A 21,188-nucleotide genomic window follows, 5' to 3' on the forward strand; every position below is an offset into this window, starting at 1 on the left:
GGAGAGTTATTTTTTTAGCATTTTTCATAACTAAAATATCACATTTTTTTAAATATTTTTTTTAATTAAGATATTTAAGAAATAGTAATCACTTTTTTTTAGCATATTAATTAATGATAACATAACAAAGTAATGAACTTTCTCTAATATCTTAAGAGTGTTAAAAAATATTTAAAATTTGAGATGAAATCTGAGATTAAGATATAGATTTAAAAAATACAATAGTGACCACTACAAGTGAACTACGGTAATGACAAGGGATGCGATAAGTGATGACAATGGGTGAGATACGGTGATGGAAATAAGTGAGATTTAATAACAACAATAGTTTTGAATGATCGAGATATGAAAATAATGCATTATGGGAAACACCGTAATTTTTTTTACGCCACCTTATTTTTTTATATAAAAATAATTTCTTTTAACAAAGTAATTTAAAATACTACATATAATAAATTTTAAATTTCTCAGTAAATAATTCTAAATAATAATTAACAAAATTGTGCAATTATCTTTTAATAAATAAATTATTAATAATAATATGAAATAAAATAATATATTTATAATTTTACTATATATTAGAATTATATTTTGTAATTATTTATTATAATAATAAAAAATTAAATTAGTCGCACGAAGAGCGACTATACCTAGTTTATTATAAATATTAAAAAAAAAAAATTATCTGCGCGAACAATAGTTATACTGTCTAGTTATATAATTGAGGATATGGGTGCACATGAACTTGGTTGGCTGGGTTAGAGGTGCTTTAATAGGCTAACCTAATTATTACAGTCTGGATAAGTTATAAACCATTCAAATATTCTTTATTATACAACCCAACCCTACTTAGTACAATAATATAGGAGGTGGGTTGGATTGGGTTGGGTTGAGATGAATATTTTAAACTTTAATATTTATGTTACAAACAAGATAAAATTATTTAACCTAGTGCATACATAAAAAAAAATGATACATTTATATATATATATATATATATATATATATGTGTGTGTGTGTAATATAGTACTTTAAAAATAACTAAGGTGGTAGTGGTATCATTGTGTGAGTAGTAAAGTTAATAATATAAATAGTAGGGTAACTATAGACTACGTGTTAGTGATGTGTTCTAGTTAATTCACTTTCTAATGTTATTACAATATAATTTATTTATGTATGAAAATGTATAATTATATATTTGTTATATTTTGTGAATGTAAAATATACTTTATGTATGAAAGTTGTCTCCAATTTAGAACATCTTTCAAAAAATGAGTTGGTTTGAGTTACATAGAGTTAAAATATGTCCAACTCATAATCAACCCATAATTATATGGCCTATCACTTTTCAGTCCAATGGGCATGACCTATTCTTAACATAACCATTTACTACAAAAAATGGGTTAGCGGAGTTGAATGGTTTGGATCTTATTTTGTCCACCCCTAATTGAGGTCGTTAAATATAGGAATTACCACATATTACTCCTAATTGTTATTATGGGATGGTTTATTCCTAAGGCCAAATTCGAACTTGGTTAGTTGGTTACCCTCTTCAAACAAGTGACTATCTATCTAGAGCCTAGGGAGATCTTCGTAACCATCCTCATCTATAGTTGTGATCACGTGACGTGAGCCGTCCCACTATAAAATCAGAGGTCAGGGGACGGGATCATAGCCGAGTCCAACTACAGAATCAAAGTACTATTCACTCAGTAACAAACAGTTCGACATCTAACACCCCCATATGGGATTAACAATCATCTGTATTTTAATAAAAAAACACAACTTTATGTCGCCAATTAAAGCTATGATTAGATTAAAAAATAAAGGGAGAGGATGAAGCAGCGATAGAAAAAGAGCTTGATTGTTCAATTTTTTTTTTTTAAAAAAAAAAAAAAAAGAAAAAGAAAAAGGATGATGAGAGCAATACAAATTTTACAAATTATACAGCACCACAACAACCAGGTCCACCACCAATATTCAAAACATTTGAATTATAAGTTGATCAAGTAAAACTAATACTTGCTCACTTGCGGCAGATACGAGCTGTTGGCATTGTGACACAAACAGGAGCATACTTCTTCTTGGCTTCGGGGGTTCCCCTAGGTGGCTCATCCGCCATGGCAACCTTTGCAACCGAGCAGGCGGCTGCTGCTGCCACAGCCATCATCAAGTCTCTCCTCCCACTTGTGCTCTCTTCCTTGTTCTGCTTCATTTGCAAGCTCACCTTCTCACCCTCTGAGGCTGCTGCTGAGGCCTTGGCAGCCACCATGACACCACGGCGGCCTGTTGTTGTGGTTTGCTTGGCCATGGTCATGGCTGAGCCGCATGGGAATGAGGAGGCTGTCATAACCATAGATGCCATGTCTCAACTCAGACTCTCTTATCTTGTTATGCTTAATTTGTCTCTCAATTTTTTTGCACTAGTGAATATGAGTCAATTTCTTTTAAGTATTAAAGTGTAGAATGTGTTGTAACATAATCCTTTTCCTTATCGCCAAGGATGTTACAACAAATGGGTTTTTGCCACGTGTTGCTTTATCCAAATGAGTGACACTTGAGATTGTTTTGTAGATGATGTGGATATAATGAATTTTCTCTACTCTTTAAATCTCAGCCTCAAATTAAACCTTACTACATCAGTAAAAAGTAGTCTTTGATAAAATTTAGCAAGTGTTATCTCACTAAATTTTTATAAGCTCATGTTTTTCAAACACCAAACATGATTTAGTTTGTCAAATTTTGAATAATATTTCGTTTATTGTTCTCTATCGTTCACTTTTTTTTTAAAAAAAGATACATTGATATAATAAGAAATGAAAAAGAAAATGTTACTCTCCATAATTTGATTATTATGTTATAATTATTAAAACTATACTATTAAGCATCACAACAAAACCTCTAGTAATCAATAACAACATAACATGTTTTCTAAAAAGAAGCTTTGCTAGGATTCTAGTTCGGTTCTCTTAATTATTGGGTTCTGGTCTTTTTCTCCTTCCACGGGATCTCCTATCTTGCCCTCTATTTTCATAAGGGCCTTTCATTAAGATTACTTACTTTTGGAGTTTGTGGTAACGCTGATCTAGTGGATATAAAGAGCTGTTCAAAAAAATTTACAAACGGTCCAACCTGAATAAACTCTCTAAACTAAATCAAATAAACCGACAAAAAATACAAGCCGAATAACTTTACAAAAAATTCAAACCGTCCAATGAATATATATTGGGCGGGTTGAATATTATTCTAACCGGCTCAAATAACCCGAATAAATTGAATAAACTGATTTACATATTTTTTTTTTTTACTAAAGTTATCTATAATATAATATATAAATTACGTTTGATAATAAAACTAGCTTACATTTAATATTTGTATTTTATAGAGTTTAATTTGAAATTTAGAATTAATAGTTGATAATTTTGATTGTATTTGAATATTGAAGTTGAAATTTAAAATTTACATATGAATATATTTTTTATTCTATTTTTTAAAAATTGTTGTTTAATACTTTAATGTTAATTCAATTTATATATCCTTTAACATTAATTTAAACTATAATTGTTTACCGAGATTTTTCGAAAATCGACTAATAAGAACTTAAGAAAATTCAAAATAATAAATAATGGACAAATGAATTTTTTATATGGTTCGGGCATTAATAATTCCTAGTCCACGAGTCAGTTATATTAGCCGTTTTGGCAAGTATTTGAGTATTACAAGTGTTTACAATGGTAACTCTGTATTCTTCTTGTTTCTCTCAAAGATGATAGCTCTCTAAGAATTTTAGTAGAGGTTTAAGTAAAAAATGTTCCTCCTCTATACATTAAAATAGATGTATTTATAGGCACACATGAGGGTAAGGGCATACCCTTTACCCAACTAAGCTTTCTTACTCAACACGCAAAAACGCCAAAAACACAACAATACCATCTGACCACTGGTTTGGTATGTAGCTTTCTCATCATGTGGTTCTTGATCAATGCAAGATATCTTGTAAAGGTCTTGACGCGTATCGCTCAAAAGTTTCTCCTTTAAAATAATTGCCTACACAAGTCATTGGACAATAAGAACTACAGTGGCACGTATGCGCACAACCATGGTCTAACACAGGGGACAAGATCTGATTTGATGTTAGATGACATGCAACCGTCAAGGTTTGCTCCAAATTTGGCCTTAAGAAGTTTCAAGGAGGTTTGGCTAAGGTCTTCCAAGACAAACCAATTTGCAACCATCCTGGGACATACACGACTCTTATTTACTCATGATTACGGAAGCATAAGGTGAGAATCTCAAGAATCATCTCGGTCTTTAGTGGAGAAGCATTCTTTTGGGTATTGTAGTATCTTTTGTAACCTCGTTTAGGGGAAGGTCATGATATCAGTGTTTAATCTGACGTAGCACTCTGCTGTGACTTTCACGCTGAACTCATCTTGAAATAGGGATAACAATCACCCCCAAGCTCCCAAGACTTAAGAGTATCAAGAGCTTGCAGCCTTCTCCCAAATGTTTGTTTCATGTCTCTAACTTACGAACCAACCATCAGCAGGTGGAAGGAACCTTCCATAGCACCTCAGGTACCTGAAGGGTTGTCATGCTTGTTGATATCATTGATGACTCGTCGAAGCATGATGCTTGGTAGTTGAGTCGTGAGACCCACGCTCTGTATTTTAGGCGCGTTTCTCGGGGAAACCGAATGATGGTGAGTTTAGAAAAGACACCTATCCTTAGGTACATTGGAGAAGCTGCCACAAAATGATGAGTGATAAATACATTATTCTCTTCCTTCAGACGCATTAAATGCTAACTTTTTTGTATTCCCAACCGTTGAATGACTGAGCCCCCAATCTATTTGATCTAGACCGTGCATTTCAAAATCATTACAACCACTGCCATCCATATAAATGGGGTTTTTGGCAATTGAAACTATTTTCTTTCCTTAATTTATCCACAACCTTTCGCCCAAAAATTTTAGCCCTCCCATGCCTCTCTGAACCAACCGTAACCCATTCTTCCCCAACTTCTTTGTTTCATTTCCTTAACATCCATTGTCATCTTAAGCCATTCTGCTGACGGAGCTAGGAGAGCCACCGTCGCCAAGCAAGAAGCAGAATTCAAGTAGCACAACCGTCATCTCCATTTCTTAACCTGTATCTCAAGTAAGTATTCCTCAGCTTTTAAATTGTTTTCTTCAAGGCTTAATGGAAAATATAGTTTTTGTCTTTGAGGGAATCTGCCACCTTTCATGCGTAGGGTTTAATTTTAGGAGTTTAGGGTTATTTATGTTTGGAATTAGCTTGCTTAATTCACTGAGGGACACCTTTAGAGCTAAAGCTGTAAAGAGGTATCATCCTTTTTGCTTGGGTTAAGAAGCTTGCTTGTTATTTAGGATTTTCTAGTTCCGAGGATTAGGGTAAATGTTTTTGAGTTATCAGTAATCTCTTTGAGTACTTCCTCTTTTATTCGTTATGTGTACTCATTTTGCTTTGTCTATGAAATAGAAAATTTGGGCCTTTTTATTGTTGTTCTATGTTGGGTTCCCGATTCGCTACCATGGTAGGCTACTTCAAGGTAGTGACCTTGGTGGTCACGAGTCCGGTGGGGACTTCTCTTAGCAGTCTTGGGGTAGGCTTCCCTAAGAACCATATTTGTCATTTGGATGTAGGGTATTGACTGCATGGACTTTCCTATCACTTTTTTAGTGTTTGGTGAAGGTAACGATTTCCAACTAGCTTTAGTGAATCTTGAGAAGATTCCCAAGACATCTCCCATGGAAGTGCTTCCTCCGGAAGGGGATCTCGAAGACCCCATTCTAGATGAGGGACCTTTCAAATCCACTCAATCCAAGCGACGTAGTATGGGCAAAGGCAAAGCCTACGTTGTGTCCCTGACTCCTCTAATTCTGAATGATTATATCTGGGAGATAGACCAAAGGCCAAATCAGCTAAAGAACTACGGTCTCCTTAAAGCATACTCTACTGATGGACGAGTACAAGACATTTCGAGACTCATGTGGCACTGAATGTCCATTCTTGGTGAATCAGCATCCCAAAGAATGGATGGCTTTGGAAACTAGAGTTGGGCCCATATATCTTGCGGAGCCCACCTCTCGCTTAGGACGGACCTACTTTTCCAAATTTTGTGTCAAAGTGGAATAGCTCCCTTCCAGCTCTTGTCAGTTGCATACATGCTACTTGCGGGGTGGTTTGTGTTTTGCAAGTCCCAGGGACAAACTGCTCCAACCTCGGAAGAAATATTATATTTTTAAAGTTAAAACTACAACCCATGCATGGATATCCTTCAAAAATTGGGTTTAAATACAAACATGCTCGGTGTCCAATGACCACTTCTTCTCATTGCCCAAACCATCGTGAGTACTAGTTTATCACAACTAGCTTCCCCATGAGGCGTGTTCCAGCACTCTCCTTGGACTTCAAGATTCCAGGTACAATCTTTCATTCCCTTTTATTTCTTATTTCCCTGATGGATTGAAAGGTGGCTCTATTCAAGATTTAACTATGGTTTGTTTCTTGAAGAATCCATTCCCAGAACAAAGCTCGCAGATGAGTTAAGACAACAGATCACCTTCTACGAGCCTTTCAAGGAAGAGTTGAGGGTGGAGGAACTAGTGACCATTAAATTGTTGCACCAATATAGTCTCATAACCACATTCCAATGCATTAACAGAGTCAATGGTATGGGCTAACCTCAACCCCCAGTCACCTTAAAGAGAAAATTGTCTTAGAACTGTTGGTTGCGATAACCAAAGCGGCCAAATATGAGGAACTCCTTGTCGCTTCCTGGAATAGTCACAATCTTGAACCCCTCACAGAAGAAGAGGAAATCAAAGATAGGTTCCGTGTACCATACCAGATACGAACACATCTGGAAAGAGTACTTTGGGAAGAGGTAATCAGCCCTTTTGCGTAATTTGTACCCCTACCTATCTCAAATTTCACTGATAGACTAAGGGGGTTTTGACCACTCTTTCCTAAGCCTGGATCCTCGTAGATATCTAATGAAGCATTACAATAATATGGTAGGCCAATTAGTTAGGCACTCCAACAACCAAGAATTCCCCCCAAACATCGTTAAAGTGGTCATTGCCTTACTATGTTTTTCTAGACTTCAAGGAATATGACAGCTTCATTGACCAGGAAGAAGTCACTTTATTTACAAGAGAGGAATCATATAATAACACGTTCTATGGTTGCGCTCCCATGATATCTTTTATTTGAAGTTGTGTCATTTGCATCGTTACTTTCTACTTTTTTGACTAATTTGTTTGTTGTGGTGTTTCAGTTTTTCTAGATACGCTCGAATCGAAGATGCTTAGCGATTTGATGAACATGATCAAGGAGGTTAATGTTGTGGCTGATAGCAAGGGGAAATAAAATAAATCTCAAACTAAAAAATCTAGCCAAGTGTTGGACCCTCTAACACCCCCACTCAAAATTAGGGATTCCACCAGGACCAGATTAACCCCTAGAGGGGGAAGTAGTGGAGCAGCTAAGATTCTGGCACCACTTAATGTTGCTTTTGAAAATAGGGAACCCATGATCCCTTCAGACGAAGAGGAATCCGTGGAAGGAATGGTGTTCTTGATATTTGACGCAGCGTTGAAGCATGCTGATACTACTCCCCATCCCAGAAGGGAGGAAAAAGGGCCAAGAACTATGCTTCCTGAGATACCAAATCTACTAGAGAGAGAAGTCTTCCTGCTGAAAACCAATAAACAACCTCATCGAGCCAACCACCAATCACCAATGCTAATGACAGGTATCTGGTCCTCGTGACCCCAAACTCTTTCACCAAGATTCAATCCAAACAAATGCACAATCAATCCAAAACACTCCCACCAGCTTCAGGTAGTCAAGCCATCCCTGCCTCAACTTCTTTTAGCCATCTAGCCAAACCAGCTTAGGGTCTTTAAAAAAACTTACCCAACATCCCACGTTTGCCATTGATATTTCCTATGAAGCCCACTCATATTGGGGTCGAGGTCTTGGCATAAGAGTGAAGTGTAGTCCAGTTCCAGATGGACCAATGTCTGCAGTAAAAAGGGCCAAATATTGAAGGTATCTGCAACTCGGGGTATTCAGCTCCTATAACAGATCTCCCAACTGTGAGCAAGTAATTGGTCCCTTGCCTAGACAAGGAGTTAGGACCTTTCAGCACCAAAGTAGTCAAAGACATTGCAGTCAACCTGATAGAGCCGACTACCAAAAAATGGGCGATTGGCAGTAGTTCTGACCCTGTGATCCTAGCCAATGCTTTGAGAGAATAAGCAGCTGGGGTATTTCCTAGTTCCACTTCAATTTTTCTTTTTCTTAATACAAATTTCCATTCCTATAGCTCATTACTTTCGATTGGTTCTAGATGGATTTCTTCGCGAAGTGAACCTGCAGGGAGGTGTAAACGATGGCAGTCTAACTATACTTTTCCTTAGCGGCTCAGAAGGCTCTAAAACTCAAGGTTGAGGGCATTAAGAAGGAGGCTGAGTAGCACTACAAGGAGGCAGATAGAACGACTGACAAAAAGTACTTACAAAAGTACAATGAGTATAAGACGACCTTTACATCTCAAACAAAAGAAAAATTCAAGACTCACTTCGAGGAGCTAGAGGCTACCAATTCTTTCCTTACTGCAGAACATGACGAAGCCTTGAAGGCAAAAATTGACATCAAGAATCAGGCAATGACCAAAACCCTTCAGCTCTAGAAAGAAACTAATGTCATCTAGGGGCATGAGGCTAAGGTTAAAACTGCTGAGGGGCTATGGAAAATTGCAAAAGATCAAGTCACCACTCTAAAAGGTGGCATCGAGGAGAAGGCCAAACGATTCAAGGCTCAGTCCAACACCAAAAAAGGGCTACAAGATCTCTCATTTCAGTAGAACCGTGATGATGCCTTGAGGGAGGTCTCCTCTCTACACAAAGAGCGGGATGCCAAGAGGGGAAAACACTGAAAAGAGTAAGAGTCTCACCACCGAGCCTTAAATTATTCTATGAACCTCGCCCATGTCATTCTGTTACCTCGTCTCAAAAAAACCATCCCCGAAATCTTCAGCCACCTAGATAAGGATGCTGAGGAATTTTCAAAAAGGGTTGAGGTCCTCAACCGCAACATTGATGAATACCTTGAGACTTATGACGGGGTTGCAACCACTACTGATGACAGAACTAAAATAGTTGCTCAAGGGGTAGAAAATGCACAGGCTGGTGAAAACCAAACTTTTGAAATTATGGACATTCCCTCCGAATAGGATGATTCTCTGCCTAAGGATATCTTTCAAGTGCCTCCTTAAGATCCAACTGCCCAGTTAGACATTCCATCTCCGAGCCATTCATAACTTTCCTTCTTTATATTATTTTTTTAGGAAAATTTATTTTGCTATTTACGGAGCTATTTTTATAAGCCCGATCCGCTTGGCACTTCATTTATAATTTACGAGACTATCAACCCTTCTTTATTCTACGAAGAGAATATTATCTACCTGGTCTGCGAGGCATTGTAATAGTTTTTAGACTTTTATGCTTTATTAATTTTCAATTTCTAGCTTCAATTCTCATGCATTGGCTTGTTAGATCATTTTAAGGGTTGTTATCTTAGGTGTTTTCAAGCTTGTGGTTCCAATGGCCACTACTTCAAGCCTTAGATTTTTTCTGATGCTTAAACCTTCTACTGATCTAGGAAATGTTTAAAAAACACTTGTTTCCTATTTTTAGGTAGGATTGTCGTGGTCTCAGCCCTTCATGGAGTCTACAAACCTAAGTTGGTTAAATGTCCCACCAGCACAAATTGGCTTTTAGACTGTTCCCAGACAATCACATGGTCACGGAGTCTTGGTACTTTTCAAATTCTTTGAATAGCTACTTGTCTATCTGGGATGCTCGTTGAATGCTCAGTCAGGGATGGTTTTCTTGCAAAAGAATGTGCCTCTGCGTTCCAAGCGTTCCATGACTTTTACTTTTGTGAAATTGTGCCTTAGGAAAAAATTGTTGAACACGTTGTAGATGTCAGGCGCTATTCCTTGCGTAGGACTTGGGCTAAAATTGTGATAATGTCCAAGCGTATTTTCTTATTTGAACTTCATCCATAAAAGTCTAATGCCACTAAGGCTTCTCACTAATCTGGGGGCCAGTTTTACACACTATGAACCTTAGACAATATCTTTTGAGCAAGAAAAGGCTAAAAATACATAGGAGTTCAAGGGTGGCCTTCACATTTTAACCAAATTTTAAAATTTGAGCAATGCGCTGAAAAATTTGAGAAGGGATTCAGGTGAGTCTTTCCCTTCTTGGGAATTTTAGCTAAAAACACATCTAATTTTTAGAGTTTACACTTATCTTAACCTCAAGAAGGAACTCAAGCATATTTTTCCTTTTCAGAGAATTTGGTTGAATACGCATCTTATTTTAACTTTGTTTGTATGCTATAAAAACATGCATAAGCATAAGCAAAGTAACTAATCATAACGCATTGTACATTGTTGGGGGCATACACAGCTAGGCATAGTACCCCCCAAGTGAGCTAGGAAGTTTAGACATCTCCAATTTCTTGGTCACTTGTTTAAAACATAGCTTGTGACTTAAAAAATGTAAATCATAAATTTAAATGTAAATTGCTTTCATTATACCCGAAGGTTGTACATAAAGAAGGTGATTACATAAATATTTACACAAAGCTTAAGGGATTTCATCAAGGCTTTGTCACCTCTGCCTATTGGTAGTACTGACGCGACTGTTCTGCATTCCAGGCATGAGGAACCCTCTATTCATCCATTCTCTTAAGCTGAAAAGTTTCTTGGCCCACTTTCTTAAGTATTTCATAAGGGCCTTCCTAATTTTGGCCAAGTACCTCCACTCCCGATTCCTACAAAGCTAGGAGTACTCTAAGACGAGATCTCTAACATTAAATGTCTGAATTTTCACTTAAGGGTTAAAGTGCCGAGAAATCTTTCCTTGGTACATCATAAGTTGAACTTGTGACTTTTCCCAGAGTTTTTCTATTAAATCCAATGATTCCTGGAGCAAGGAATGGTTCTAGGAAGGATCGTAAGTTTCTCATCGATGAGAGAGGACCGTGGAATTATTGCTTCACACCCATAAGCCATTGCGTATGGCGTGTGTCCCGTTGAAGTTCTCTCTGTGGTCTGATAGGCCCAAAGAACTCATAAAAGTTCTTCTAGCCAATGAGCTTTGTAGGCTTGGAGTTTCTTCTTCAACATAGTTTTTAGAATCTTGTTCACGGCTTCCACCTGCCCGTTGGCTTGTGGCTGGGCTACATCTAAAAACTCTTCACGATTCTCTGCTGGGCATAGTCGTCGGTGAAGTGCTAACTATCAAACTATTTCCTGTTATCTTAGACAATCTTGTATAGAAGTCCGTATCATCACTGAATATTCTTAATGACAAAGTCCAAGGCCTTCTTGGAGGTAACAATGTTCATTACTTCTGCCTCAAGTCACTTGGTAAAATAGCCAATTGTAACTATTGCGTATTTGACTCCTCCTTTGCATGTGGGGAGGGATCCCACCAGGTCTATTCCCCAAACCGCAAAAGGCCATGAGCTACTCATGAGTGTGATTTCAGTGGGTGGTGCATATGGAACCTTAGCATAACTCTGGCATTGTTCACACTTCCTTACATATTCTATGAAATATTTCATCATTGTGGGCCCAAAATACCCTTGGGAAAGGATTTTCTTAGAGAGGCTGGGCCCAAAAGTATGGTCTCCACAAAAGCCACCATGAATCTCATGGATCACTGTGGCAATTTCCGTTCCAGAGATGCACCTTTAATATGGCATTGACAGTCCTCGTCAATAAAGTTTCTAGTCCATAATCACATAACGGGGAGCCTAATAATGAACTTCCCTGGAAGCAGCCTTGTCCCTTGAAAGCTCTCCCAAATTGAAGAAGTTGTAATTGGGCACCATCCAAGAATGAGAGTTGTCAACTATGGCATTTAATCCTTGATCTCAATGCTTGGTTTTTCGAAATGGAAAATTGGGACTATTTCGTGTTGAATGATCTCAAGATTCGTTGCAACTTCAACTAGCATGTCAACGAATGAATTTTGTTCTCTTGGAACTTGACAGACGTTGTAACTTTTGAATCCTTGCAACTATTCTTAGGACATCATGATGTATGTAGCCATTTTTCACCCTTCGTCTAGTATTCACTAGAAATTTGATTCACCAATAGCTATAAATCAATGTATACTTCAACCTATTGGGCTCCCACTTCCTTAGCCAATTTTAGACCTGCTATCATAGCTTCATGTTCTGCTTTTTTGTTGGAGGCACAAAATCCAAAATGTAAAGCACTCTGGAGTTTGTGCCCTTGCGAAGAAATAAAAATGACCCTAGCTCCAGCTCCCTTATTGTTGGATGCTCTGTCTACGAAGACCTTCCAAGTAGGTAGTTTCGAAACTAGATCTTGCGGAAGGTCATTTAATCCTGAACACTCTACTATGAAGTTGGCAAGGGCCTGACCTTTAATGGAAATGAGGTTCTTTGGTCTTGGATATCAAATTGGCTATGTTCATGGCCCATTTTCGCAATCTGTCGGAGGAGTCTAGCTTCTGAAGAACCTGGCGAAGGGGATGATTTGTGAGTAATCTTATGGCATGGGCTTGGAAGGATGACCTCAATTTTTGAGACGTGGTTAGTAAGCAAAATGTCAATTTCTCAATCATAGTATACCTGGATTCTACACCCAGCAATCTTTTGCTTATGTAGTAGATCGCGTACTGGACCTTTTCTTCCTCTCACACAAGTGCTGCATAATTAGAATGATTAGACATTGCCAAGTACAAGTACAAATCTTCTCCTTCCACAGGCTTTGATAAAATAGAAGCTTGAGTCAAATGTGTTGACCTCAAAAAGTGATCAACCGACTGCGGGGTCGTATGGATTTGATGCTTGCCACATGTTTGAACAAATAAGAATGAAAAGAAATAAACAATAGATTTTGTATAGAGGTTTGGGCCCCTTTGTGATAGCGGGTAATGACCTACTCCTCTTTGAGTTGTATTAATACCGAGGGTTAAGACAATCCAGATCACTATAGGTGGGATTTTCTACAGCACCCTTAGGAATACAAGGTATCAATCAATAATGAAAAAACTCAAGTTTTGAGATGATGTTAGGGTATGTGTGTGAGAGAGGAAGTCTAATGCCTTAAAAATTAGCCACGCTATGACAACCAGTAATGTAACCTAATCTCACTAAACCGAGATTACTACAAAAGTAAGAGCGGGAAAATTTAAACTTTAATTACAGTGGAATGAAAATATAACTTGCAATAATTTTAAATTTTCCAAACAAACTAAAAAGACAACATGTTTTGGGATTCCACAAAACTTTTCACAAAATATTACAAGTTAATTTACTAGCCAACCTAAGCAGCAAAATTTGAGATTACAAAATACTTTCACTAGTAGACCCCACCCGCTTGCTCTTGTGTGGCCCAAACATGTACAATCCATCATCAAGCTCTCGAACTCATGGCTGATTACAGACAGATTTACCCATCAATAAACACAGTAAACATTTCTCACATATTGTAACACCCTAACTAGCATAGGCGTGTTTACGTGATTTTAAACGTACTGTGCAGCTCGTTGCTAATCAACGAGGTTTATGGAAATCGTGATTAATTAAAATTTTGCTTATTTAATTAAATACTTATAACATTTCATACAAAATACTTTGGGATCCCATTTACAAAATACTTTACAAAAAGTTTACTGTTCATTACAAAATACTTGTCGCCCAGGGACTAACTACAGAAGCCCTGATGTCCCAAGGATCGTACGCTCCAGGCCTAACTGTCCTGACATGTAAAATCTTCATCGGCTCATCCTCACGGTTCCTCAGCTTTGGCCTTGCCCTTACCTACACATAAACATAGCACTGTGAGTCGACAGACTCAATAAGAAAAGCATAAATCATAAAACATACATATATTCCGGGTTATGATCAGACGCCCATACCCCTGACCACAACCCTAATCCCCGTGTCCCCCACAGTACTGAGTCTTGAACATTCGTACGACGGTACTTTTGACAGAGTAACAGCCTATACTCGGTACGCTAGTCATACTCTAGCCGCTAGTCATACTCTAGCCTTACCGATGTGTTACAGTATCAGCCTATACTCGGTACGCTAGTCATACTCTAGCTGCTAGTCATACTCTAGCCTTACCAATGTGATACAGGCAAACAGTACAGTACCATCGACCATAATATCAGCCTATATTTGGTACGCTAGTCATACTCTAGCCGTACCGATGTGATACTGTCGAAAGGTACGAAGCCAACATACATATCTTGTAACGCCCTAAATAATTAGGCACGCTACCCAAAATGATTATGAAACCCTAATCCCCTAACCGGGATTACTAATTAAAAAAAAATGCAGAATTTAAACTTTTATATTAAACAGACTGAAAATACACTTGTAATACATTTAAACTTTTCAAACATAGTTGGGATCCCAAAAATATTTACAAAATTATTACAAGCTCTTTCTTACTAGCCGACCTAAGCGGCAAAACAGAATACAAAAGTCAACACTGCTAGACCCATAACCCGCTTGGTCTGAAGTGGCGTGAACATGTACATTCCTCGCCCTGCTCCTGAAACTCATGGTTGACCAGCTAATGTCTTACCCTTTCCTGCACAGTAGAGCACCTGTAAGCCAAGCCCAGCAAGACAGTATATAACATAACAATAATAATATGCTCATCATACTGTTTAAACAATGATGCCATTTATATATATGTCTGTGTGTCACAGACCTGCATGTCACACTCACATGCCTATTTATGTCTACGAGGCGTAGACCTATGTGTTGCGCTCACACATCTCTTTATATCTACGTGGCGTAGACCTACGTGGCATAGACCTACGTGTTGCTCTCACACATCTAGTTACAATAAGGCCCTAGAATAGTTCATCTCGGTTCTAATTACCGAGTCCAACTTGATTATGCCTTGAACGCATAACCCTTAATCTTAATATGTATAACACATAACTGATGGTGCCCACTGCACCATTGGTCTATCTACTGTAGACCTGCATGTTACGCTCACATGCCTATTTATGTCTACGTGGCGTAGACCTACGTGTTGCTCTCACACGTCTATATACGATAAGGCCTTAGTAGGGTTTACCTCGGTTTTGCTTACCGAGCCTAACCTGGTTATGCCTTGCTTGCATAACCCTATTCTTATATATATACGTAATCCATACATTACGTTCTTTTAATGGTTTATCCTGGTGATATATACCAGGTCTAACCCAGTTATGTCTCATTCACATAACTTATAACATACATGCGTGTATTCAACATTTATTACAACATATATAATCTTAGGGTAATAACCCTAACTTACAAACAAGTAATCACCCATATAATACACTTCTATATACTCAGATAACATTTACTAAGAATGTTAACCCTAACTCATGCTTTCACTGGATTCTTAATATTCTAGGGTAATAACCCTAGATCGCATTAAAATTAACTCAAGGTACCAACTTACCGAGTCTAGCTTAATTATGCCTTAAGCGCATAATTCATAATCTCAATATATGCATTTATCCAACATGGCATAGCATTTATACATATATTTCACTAGGGTAATAACCCTAGGCTAACAAACCGTTCCTATTAGGGTAATAACCCTAATCCCGGTTACTAAACATTCATGCATATCATATTCACATAAGCGCCACTGCGCATACTCTACGTGCAAACTACTGTCTTACCAGTTGTCTAGCTATAAAAGGAGATTCTGAATCCCCGGGTGCTCCTGATCAGGTGCCGGTAATCCTAGTCACACGAATCTGGGATAATTCACACTTAGGGTTAACCCCTGATTTTCAACTCATAAAATTCAAACATGGCATTTATAACTCAGATAATCATACAGAGCTCGGAACGAGCTTTCCAACGATATAAAGAACTCCCGAATCGGAGTTCGGATCACAAAGTTATGCATTTTTGAAAATTCAACACAAACTGCCCAAAAACACGAGGGCGGGCCGTGGCATGCTCCAGACCATGCCGCGGCACCTGGGAAAAATTCCCAGGTTCACTCAAAGGAGCGGGCCGCGGCATGCTCCAGAGCATGCCGCGGCATCTGGGTGCAGAACCCAGAAAACCAGCAGCAAACTTCGAATTTCAGCAAGAACAATCAAACATTTCACTCAAATTTCTCAACCAAGCATACAAATTAACCAAATATTGATGCTAGCAATTAACAAGGAAATAAAACTCATGTTTCAAACATCAATTTCCACCAATTAACCCAAGATTTCAGCTTGCATAAAATCAACTCAAAACATGCTTAAATTCACAAACTTTAAGCTTTCCAATTTGAGCTTCAACTCAACCATTTTCCAGCAGCAACCAACCACAAACAACATGAGATTTAGGTTAAGAAAATCCTAGAATCTCAACTAAAGCTCAACCAAACACCACAACAATGATTCAAGCACAAACATACTCAAATTAAACAAAGTTAACTCTAACTTTATCATACATGCATAAGCAAGATAACATCACCTAGTTCATGCTTTTCTCACAATTAAAATCTGCCATAAACAAAGTTTAAACCAAAGAAAATTACCTCAAATCCCAATTCAAAGGCAAGCTCAAGATCTACAACAATTAAGCTCCCAAGGCAAGACAAGATAAAGCTTTTCTTTCAAAAACCAAACTTGAAAAATCAAGAGGATTTGAGTGAGAGAGAGAGGTCGGGTGAGAGAAGAACACAACCAGAAAATAATCTCTTTTCCTCAAAAAATCACTTTTAATCAAATATTATCCAAATATGGTCAAATGACCATTTTGCCCCTAGGGCTTATAAAACACACCTATTCACTTTCAAGGGCATAAATGCCATTTCACATTCAAATATTGCCAAATAAATTTCAGATTATCACATATCAAATAAAATGCCAAATAATCAATTCAATTTACATTTCGGGCCCGAACCCGGTTCGGCCCGAAATTCCCGGGTGTGACTATACCGCGCCAACCTGTCAGAACACACCTGAAAAGACAACACAGGCATACTATATAATAATATAGTTCTATTAAGCACGTAATTAAATTAATCTCAACAATTTACCCTTCTCGGGTCATAATTACCAAAATGCCCCTGGCTTACCAACGGGGTCTTTAACATGTTAAATTTCATATAATTTTACATATATTGAACTATATAATAATATAATTCCTCAATTAACTCATAATTATCTAATTAGGGTTTTGCTAATCCTTTTCTTAATTCTGGGTATTACAATTACCCCCTCCTTATAGAAATTTCGTCCCGAAATTTACCTGAACAACTCCGGATATTTCTGCTTCATATCCGTCTCGAGCTCCCAGGTTACCTCTTCTAATTTACTGTTCTTCCACAGTACTTTCACCAGTGCCACAGTCTTGCTTCTCAAGACTTTCTCTCTTCTATCAAGTATCTGCACTGGTTGTTCCTCGTATGATAAGTCCGGTTGTAGTTCCAACGCTTCATAACTCAGAACATGGGACGAGTCTGAGACATACTTCCGAAGCATTGAAACATGAAACACATTATGTACAGCTGCTAGCGCTGGGGGCATAGCCAATCTGTACGCCACTTGCCCTATCCTCTCAAGGATTTCAAAAGGTCCAATGAACCTCGGGCTAAGTTTTCCTTTCTTCCCAAAGTGTTTTATGCCTTTCATCGGAGATATTCTGAGAAATACCATGTCTCCGACCTGAAAATCAATGTCTCGACGCTTTGGATCGGCATAACTCTTTTGCCTACTCTGAGCCGCGAGCATTCGCGCTCTAATTTTGTCAACTGCCTCACTTGTTTTCTGAACAGCTTCGGGACCCAAGAACTTTCTTTCACCCACTTCATCCCAGTGAATAGGCAATCTACATTGCCTTCCATACAAAAGTTCATAAGGAGCCATCCCGATTGTTGCCTGATAGCTGTTATTATAAGAAAACTCGATCAGGGGAAGGTACTTTACCCATGATCCTTCAAAGTCAAGCACGCATGCCCGTAGCATGTCTTCTAAAATCTGAATGGTCCTCTCGGATTGTCCATCCGTCTGAGGATGAAAAGCGATCGATCCGAACTTTAACTGAGTTCCCATAGCTCGATGCAGACTTTCCCAGAATCTTGATGTAAACTTCGGATCTCTATCCGATACAATGGACTTTGGGACACCATGCAGACGAACAATTTCTCTAACATATAACTCAGCATACTGATTAATGGAGAAGTTCGTCCGAACAGGTAAAAAGTGAGCAGACTTTATAAATCTGTCCACTATGACCCACACAGAGTCAAACTGTCCCGTGGTTCTAGGCATACCTATCCATAGTTATATCTTCCCATTTCCATTATGGTATTTTCAGCGGTTGCAGCAACCCTGCAGGTCGCTGGTGTTCAGCCTTCACTTGCTGACACGTAAGGCACTTTGCAACATACTCAGCGATGTCATTCTTCATACTTGGCCACCAAAACATGGCTTTTAGGTCTTGGTACATCTTTGTCGACCCTGGATGAACTGAATAAGGAGTCGTGTGAGACTCATCCATGATCTCTTTCTTGATGTTCTCATCCATAGGCACACAAGTTCGATTCCCAAATCTCAACATTCCCGTTTCATCCACTGAAAAATCACTAGCCTTCCCGGCCGAAACCCTAGCTCGGGTTTTTATTAATTCTGAATCCTGCTTTTGTGCTTCTTTAATTCTCTCGAGAAGAGTGGATTGCAGGGTAATATTAGCCAATTGCCCCACAACCAACTCAATTTGAGCTCGAGTCATTTCATTTGCCAGTTGTTGAGAGATTTGCTTCATAGAACTTAGCTGACTCTGACCTTTTCTACTCAGGGCATCAGCAACTACATTGGCTTTACCAGGGTGATAAAGAATCTCACAATCATAATCTTTCACCAGTTCTAGCCAACGCCTCTGTCTCATATTCAAGTCTTTCTGGGTAAAGAAATACTTCAGACTTTTGTGATCAGTGTATATCTCACATTTCTCGCCATAAAGGTAATGCCGCCAAATCTTTAGCGCAAATACCACTGCTGCGAGTTCTAAATCGTGAGTAGGGTACCTCTGCTCGTACTCCTTTAACTGCCGAGAAGCATAAGCTATTACCCTCCCAGCTTGCATAAGCACACAGTCGAGACCCTGTCTCGAGGCATCACAATATACCACAAACTTTTCCTTATCTGAAGGAAGAGTTAGTACAGGAGCGGTAACCAAGCGTTGCTTTAACTCCAGAAAAATTTTCTCACACCGATCAGTCCAAACAAATTTCTGATTCTTTCGAGTCGACTATTTCAGTTAAGGAGTACGAAGGAATTTTAGAAAGCCCTCAACGAACCGACGGTAATAACCAGCCAAACCCAGAAAACTTCTAACTTCTGTAGCTGATTTTGGTGCTGGCCAATCCCGAACAGCTTCAATCTTGGCCGGATCCACCATGATCCCATCTTTATCCACTATGTGCCCCAAGAATGAGACACGAGATAACCAGAACTCACACTTTTTAAATTTAGCATAAAGCTTGTGATCCCGTAACCTTTGCAAAACCGCTCTGAGATGCAATTCATACTTTTCTTCTAATTCAAAATACACCAAGATGTCATTGATAAACATGATTACACATCTGATTCGTATCAAACATAGTACGCAGCCTTGGCCCATCATTCACCCTGATGGTATTCTTACATTTTGAATACTCTAGATATGATCTGGAAAAGAATCCGTGACCTTGACGGCCACCTTAATTTCCCTGAAGCTTTCTATTACCTCCTGAAGCTCCGGAAGCCTCAGCCTTCCGCTTGTGCTCAGGGTTGCTACTGTCGATCCCCTTACTGAAATTACCACCAGCAGGAGGGTTTGATGCCATGGCGGCATCCTTTACAGCCTGCTCTTTCATTACTTACTGCTCGGCCTCCTCAACAATTAAGGCCAAGTCTACCACTCTTTTATACAGAGTGTCATGTGCTGTGGTAATCTTCAAGTCCCGACTAATTGTAGCATTTTGTCCTCGAACATACTTCTATTTCCTGGTGAAATCTATAAGCACCAGATCACCAGCAAATTTAGATAACCGATCAAATTCCAGAGTATTCTCGGCCACAGACATCTTCCTCTGAGTCAACTTCACAAAATCTTCCTGATGTGAAGTTCTCACCGCAACATTATAAAACTTTTCTTCAAAAAGTTTTCTTGAATTTTTTTTTTTTTCCATGTCATAACACTGACATCTCGGGTCTGACCCACTATGTCCCACCAGACGCGGGCATAGTCTTGAAACATGAAGGCCGCACAATTCACCCTCTCAGCTCCCGTCACCCCCATATTATCGAGGATACGGGTCACAGTGCTCATCCACTGGTCAGCCTTAATAATATCACTACCTCCAGGAAAGTCGGAGGTTGCAGCTTCACAAACTGCTCAAATACAGAATCCTTATGCGGCATTACAAACCCCTGGTTACCCATCACTAGCACAAGTGCTGGTGGTAACACTTGATCAACAGGGGCAGCCAGTGCCGGTTGCCTTAAACGACGCAACTTTTCTTCTTCTTGACGAAGTATGACACTTCGCATTCCTTAAAACATCTGCTACCAATTAGCAGGAGGATTAGCATTGCCAACCCCCGCATTATCCCCCCGGATTCTGCGGAGGTGGAGGCGGTGCCGGTGGATTGGTTTGGTCTACACCATGCTCTACAAGCTCGCCCTATGGTCTGGATGATTAAAGAGGGTCCATTCTACAAATAACCCAATAATCAACAACCCCAGCGAGTCAGGCACCAATCCCACTCTTACGCACTTATTGCCTTAAACCCTAACTCATCTATTTACCTCATTCATATTTGCATAGTAATTAACATTTATAGCATGGCATCACATAACACATACATACTCTAGATGCTTGCATACTGCCTAAAATGGAAAGCGGTAAACAGATGATCACACATACAGTCAAGTATTTACTCTCAATACTTACTGCACCATGAGTCGAGCTTATCTCTGACGACGAATGTACATGTTCGGCCGGTCTACAGGAAGTTTAAAAACCTTGGCGCTCTGATACCAAATTGTAACGCCCTAAATAATTAGGCACGCTACCCAAAATGATTATGAAACCCTA

General features: G+C 38.8%; 1 protein-coding gene across 1 annotated transcript; it reads right to left on the bottom strand.

The window, feature by feature from the left end:
- Positions 1 to 1,786: 1,786 nt before the first annotated feature.
- LOC133033841 (photosystem II 5 kDa protein, chloroplastic-like) lies at positions 1,787 to 2,525 on the bottom strand. Its single transcript, XM_061108830.1, has one exon. The coding sequence runs from the start codon at positions 2,363 to 2,365 to the stop codon at positions 2,027 to 2,029; it is 339 nt and encodes a 112-aa protein (XP_060964813.1). The 5' UTR covers positions 2,366 to 2,525; the 3' UTR covers positions 1,787 to 2,026.
- Positions 2,526 to 21,188: the final 18,663 nt, after the last annotated feature.

This window comes from Cannabis sativa, chromosome 2 (genome assembly GCF_029168945.1).
Source record: "Cannabis sativa cultivar Pink pepper isolate KNU-18-1 chromosome 2, ASM2916894v1, whole genome shotgun sequence".
NCBI lineage: Eukaryota > Viridiplantae > Streptophyta > Magnoliopsida > Rosales > Cannabaceae > Cannabis > Cannabis sativa.